Source organism: Dendropsophus ebraccatus, chromosome 2 (genome assembly GCF_027789765.1).
Source record: "Dendropsophus ebraccatus isolate aDenEbr1 chromosome 2, aDenEbr1.pat, whole genome shotgun sequence".
Classification (NCBI taxonomy): domain Eukaryota; kingdom Metazoa; phylum Chordata; class Amphibia; order Anura; family Hylidae; genus Dendropsophus; species Dendropsophus ebraccatus.
In genome coordinates this window covers 18,543,962-18,549,862 of record NC_091455.1, presented here as the reverse complement: position 1 = coordinate 18,549,862, position 5,901 = coordinate 18,543,962, and the positions used below count along the sequence as shown (strand labels likewise).

At 45.7% G+C, this 5,901-nt stretch overlaps 1 protein-coding gene across 1 annotated transcript; it reads right to left on the bottom strand.

The window, feature by feature from the left end:
• Positions 1–1,512: 1,512 nt before the first annotated feature.
• LRATD2 (LRAT domain containing 2) lies at positions 1,513–5,697 on the bottom strand. Its single transcript, XM_069957105.1, has 2 exons — positions 5,467–5,697; positions 1,513–5,234 (listed from the first exon to the last, which is right to left on the bottom strand). Exon 2 carries the CDS (start codon positions 5,228–5,230, stop codon positions 4,400–4,402), a length of 831 nt encoding a protein of 276 aa, XP_069813206.1. The 5' UTR covers positions 5,231–5,234; positions 5,467–5,697; the 3' UTR covers positions 1,513–4,399.
• Positions 5,698–5,901: the final 204 nt, after the last annotated feature.

Here is a 5,901-nt window from a genome sequence, read left to right as displayed (position 1 = left end):
ATGAGCCACTCCTCCGGCCTACGACACATGCGCAAGCAGCGATGTCAGGAGCGCGCTGCCCGAAAGACAGAGCCTATGAACATGGCAGAAGCAGATCACTAGGTAGTCAGAAATGATGAGGGAGATTTATCAAGCAGACCAAGGCTGTTACCACATGGACCTGAGACCAACCCCCTTTTATTCCCCAATGGCCGTACAGTGTTGGTGAAAGGCCCTGCAATGCCGGCGGCCATTACAAAACACAAGGCAGTTAGGTCTCAGACTCAGCCATAGCAACCAATCAGCTTTCATCTTACAACATGCTTGAAAGCGAAGCTGTGATTGGTTGCTATGAGCAACAAGGAGAATCATACTTCCAGAGCCTGTTCACACTACGTAAAACAGGCCGAAATTCTTACATGTCAATTCTTAGAGCGGAGAGGCGCAGAGAGCGGAGGTGCATGAGGCATCCCATAGGAAAAGATAGCAGGCCGGATTCCAAGCAAAGTCCAGGATTCCACTCAGAATTTTCACGTAACGTGGACAGGCCCTAAGGCTATGTTCACAGAGTGTACAAACAATGGCTATTGGTGCAGTGAAGAACATACAATATGTCAATTATTTCCATGGCCGTATCAAACAACGGCCATTGTTTAATACATTGTGTGAACAACGGCCATTGATTTTAAAGTTTTAATTGAAAACATTGGCCATTCTTGGTATTAAAAATATGTTATGTGAACATAGCCTAAGTCAGCGCCATAAATCTCCCCCATTATATTTATTACCTGTTTTTTCTGTTGAATATTACCGAGCGATACAACATTAACGTACTACAACCCCCAGCATGCCTTGTAGTAGTTGCGGCGTGGCTCCCCTCAGGCTGAATCCGGCTGCTGTAGAGGGGCATCCATTAGCAGTGACCTTGGATGTTTACTCACTGTTACATTTGCTGCACAGAAGGTTAAACTTTAACCCACAGGAGAGAATTCACACTCGGCAGGATTCTACCAGATCTATCTGCAACAGAAAATCACTTCCATTCATCTGAATGGGGTCATACTGGTAACAAACATGAATTTCTGCAGGTACATAACCCTGTATGTGACCACTCTGAAGGATTTTTTCTTAGGTATAAACTTAACTTAATTAACTTTTTTAAAATAGAAGTAATTTACAAATCTGTATAACTTTAACACCATTTAATTAAAAAAAAAAAAAAAACTTTGGGGGAGATTTATCAAACATGGTGTAAAGTGAAACTGGCTCAGTTGCCCCTAGCAACCAATCAGATTCCACCTTTGATTTCCCAAAAAGTCTGAGGAATGAAAGGTGGAATCTGATTGGTTGCTAGGGGCGACTGAGCCAGTTTCACTTTACACCATGTTTGATAAACCTCCCCCTTTGTTTTTTTTTCTTTCACTGGAGTACCCCTTTAAGTATCCAAACAGTTGCATAACCAGAAATTAGAGTATTATGTAACTATAATGGCGGCAACCGCCCCATAGAGGGAAATAATAGACGCACACTCTGTAATATATCAATTTACTTTATAAATTGTAAAATTTAATGACTTTTTCAGCATCTTTCAAAAATATCTGTAAGAAAATATTTATATTTAAATAGAGAAAACAAAATGATTTCTACAAAAAAAAAAAAAAATCATCATCTGCCATATCTACACAGACGCCCCCCTTAGGGTTGGTGAAGTATTACATTCCAGAAGGTGGGGATACACTGGGTCTCATTTCTCACCCTAATATAGAGGTCTCAAGCTTTACTTCCAGAAATGGTGCCACATCTGTCTGCAGAGTACACGTTATATGGACAGTCCTTAGAAGTGAACATGGCTGAGCTGCAATACCAGAGACAACCTGTGAACATAGGTGGTGTTTTTTTGACAAAAAGAAACTCATTTTGGTTAAAGCAGTATTCCGGATAATTCTTTTATTTGTCCCCCTGCTGCTTGCTGGCGTGTATACTCACCAGTCACCAGCGATGATCGGTGTCCCACGACATGGCTTTGTTCCGGCCCTGCGGTGCCACTCAAATCCTGCACGCATTCACTTCACCACTCTTCTGTCGGTTGAAGGCCGGACGTCATGTTCTCCAATGTATCTCTATGGGAGAGCGTGACTTCCGGCCTTCAATCGACATGGAGGCAGAAGTGGGGTTTGGAAGGGCGGTGACGTGAATTTACACAAGATTTGAACGGCGCCGCGGGACACTAATCATTGCTGGTGAGTATACGTACCAGTGTACCGCGAGTGGACAGGTAAAAGAACATTCCGGAATGGCTCTTTAAGGCTAGACAAGGAAAGTGAGGAACTAGTATCTCCCAACCTGTGGTTCTCCACCGCTCTAATGGTTGACTAGCTGAGTGGGGCCATGACTTTGCAACTGGAGAAGCCGGGTATATGTGATGTACCTGGATGCCATCCGAAAAATGACATCTAGTGGCCATCACCTGGGGGCAGTGTTGTACTAAGACTGGGAACTATACTTTTTTTGTGTTCACCTTTGGGGGGAATCAGGTTTACTTCGGATAAGCTTTGTGAACCTTTTCATTCCCTATAGGAGGATCTTATTGATTGCCCTACCTTGTGATCTCACGTGACCTTTAAACTTATCTTTATTACCAGTACTTTGGAAGGTTCAGGGATTGAAAACCATCCGCCATGAAGGACAGCTGGGCTCGGTTCACTTCAGGACAGAGCTATACATTATACCAACTACCTAAGGTGAAGATCGATCAAATATAGTAGATGTGCCACTACGGTCAGCATAGGTTTTTATTGTGGGGCAGAAAAGCTTTGTACACCGTGCCGTGGTGGGTTGGAACATGTTTTTGCTGTTTTTGGACAATACATGGGGGTACAGGACAGTTTACCTACACCTGGTGTATACCTTCCACAGACCAGCTTATAAATTTTGAAGGACACTAGTTATGGATGAGGCAGGGGATTGGGGCTACACAGTGATTTTGGCCACAACAGTGGTCCCACGACTAAAAAAAAAAGTCACCATATCACACCCAAGGTCAGCGATTCAGGTCGTGTTGCAACCCCAAGTCACAAGGAATCAACTTACTTCTCTTACATGCCAGTGATGCAGCACAATATAAAGAGTGCAGCACAGTATTTTTTATCCAAAAACATTTTGTACCCCCAGCCTTATGGGCATCCCATTTTATGCAGACAATGGATTATTGATGCTTAAAATTCACATTGGATAGCATTTTTGATCAAGTGATTGACTGTAAACATTCCCATGTTTCCCCAACCTGTTGCAAAACTACAAAGTCCCATCATGATGGCAACAGCTGGAGAGCCACAGGTTGGGGGACACTGCCAGATTTCCTTCCACCATAAGGGTGGGTTCACACTTTTACGGCCGCACGCCTCTCCGCTCGTGCCACAGACACCATTCTATGCACGGGCGGATTCCGCCGAAAGAATTGACACGTCAATTCTATCGGCGGAATGTGGAATCAGCTGGCCCATAGAATGGGGTCTATGGAGCCGGCAGAAAGGCGCGCATACGTTTATCCGTGAGAATTCCGTACTGTGAACCCACCCTCACACAGAAAATCTAAAAATAAACCACCCAGTGATACATTCATCAAAACCATGAGTCAATGAGCCCAGTGCATCCCCTTTCAAAACAGGTCACCCAGCCATTCCAGACACAAAGGGTTAAACTCGCCGTGTACAAAAAAGAAAAAAAAACTCACAGCATCAACGTGGCAGAAGAACTGCAGTCACATTATCGTGAACGTTACGATGTCTTCCCAATGTTTACCAGATCTCCGATGAGAACAAATGATTTTACTCCTCCTCCCCCCCCAAACCCTTCTCCTCTTTTTCGAGCCCAGCGGTCCATTTCCCAAAATTAAAGTATACAAATCATCTTTATGGAGCACGGAATGCGACCATTATGCAAATACCAAGCTAAGAGAAGACGTCTTACGTTATGAAAACTTCACAGCTGCACCGAGCCGTGCACCTTGGTGTTAGACTCTAAAAACAAACAAACAAAAAAAAAACATTTAAAGAAATACAAAAAAAAACCTAAAAAATTCTGTGCTAATATTTGGTTTTAGGAATGCAAAAAGTGCAAATCATCAAAATTAGAAAGTGATTCGTTAGATCGTAAAGAATATTCATTCAACTAGAGGGCAGTAACCCTTGAGTTACCAGACTCAATGCATAGTGCATCACGTGATCTCTTTTTTAAACGACAAGGGGCTCCAAAACGGGTCTCTGCAGCAAACCTGGGGAGGGGCTGGCGGCGGTGAGAGGGTTAACGCCGAAGCAGAGCTAATCAGCTTTCCTTTCACAAGCCATTTGAATAAAACTGCATTGAATCGGCCCAAAGGGGCTTATAACATCTCAATTTCGCAGCCTTCAGTTTTAATCCATCAGTTGGCATTGTGATCAGTCCTGACCTCATCTTCAGCGTGGAGGTGGTTGGAGAGTTCCTGGAGAACGGCCGCCTTCCCGATCTGATCGTTCCTCCTCCGCTCCATGATCAGGTCTTCCAGGCTTTGAAATTCCAACGTGTGGCTTTTCTTTTCCGACAGCTGGATCTTTAACCTGTAGGGCTGTTTGCCGATCCGGATCTCGCCCCCTATTTTAAATTCCCTCTTTCCGTATCGGCACCAAGCTGCAAAGCACTCAGAGTTCCTCCAGCTCAGCTCCTGGTCTTTGGCTCCTACCTGCTCCATGGCGTTCTGTACCACCATCTCAGGGCTCAGAGGTTTGTACTTATATTGGTCATTGACAATCCTGCCCCTCCGGCCCTGGCTGGCATCGGTCATAAAACTGTTGGTGATCTCCAGTCTGTATAAGTGCACCACCTGAAAGTCCCCCACGTACACCACCCAGTGGGGATACTGGTTCTTGGCCACAAACTCCACCAGGTCCCCAGGCTTGCATTTATTCAGTAGGTTCTCCGGGGAGTAAGTGCTCAGCTGGTCCCCAGCTCCAAACCCCTTCTCGTAAATACATTCATCCCTATAATACACCGAACACTCCACCTCATTGCAGTGATCGTACTGCAGATCCTCTTGGTTAGATCCTTGCTTGTCAGGGTCATGATGCCCGGGGGTTTCCTCCAAGTCGTCGTCGTCAGCTGAGAAGATGTAGGAGACTCCTATCCTGGGTCCGTCATCCTTGTCCACACCTGTAGGATCCGCAGTCGGGACTTCTTTATAACTTAGATGAGTCAGTTTCTCCACCTGGTTGCCCATTTCCCTGCAAAATAAGAAGTAGCCATAAGAGTTCACGTTCCACCTGTTGGATGCAAAGCGGCAGGTTGTAACCCGAGCCCTGCAAGGAAAGCGTACACCCCAAGGGACAGGCGGGCTTGCTTTCATTTTCGGAAAGTGTTTTTTTTTAACCACTTCCACGCTCGATCGAAAGACGGATACGAGACAAGTGGGAATAAGCGTGCAACAGACCAAGAAGGAAGAAGTTTCCAACTTACCAGGCAGCGACGCAAGGCACGATCTCCTCTCCCACCTCTGCGAGCCAAGGTGTCTTCAGATACTAGCTGAGTGGGCACCATGGATGGATCATGTCGTGCGCCTTGCCCTGGTGTCTCCACTGTGGGCTGTGCCAGAGTGAAGCAGCCTCACCAAGGGCTGAGCCACCAGCTACTGATCAGAGAGCTCCAGATCCGGCTGAGCTCTGCAAGCGCACAGCCCTCAGCATTTAAAGCAGCAGCGCACCTTATTGTTTGCTTCCTGAACACACTCATAGTGTATCACTGTGTGCAGCCCTGCCCCCTCCCACCGCTCTGTGCATCTGATGACAGATTAACTCCTTCCTCCCTGCAGGTCGGAGCGCCGTCTAGACTATTTTGCTACTTTCTACGTTGCAATCTACAAGCTGTCGTAGTGCATTTCCACCTTAAAAAAAA

Coding starts and splice junctions, on each gene's coding strand:
- LRATD2 (XM_069957105.1), bottom strand. CDS start 5,230: ATGGGCAACCAGGTGGAGAAACTGACTCATCTAAGTTATAAAGAAGTC.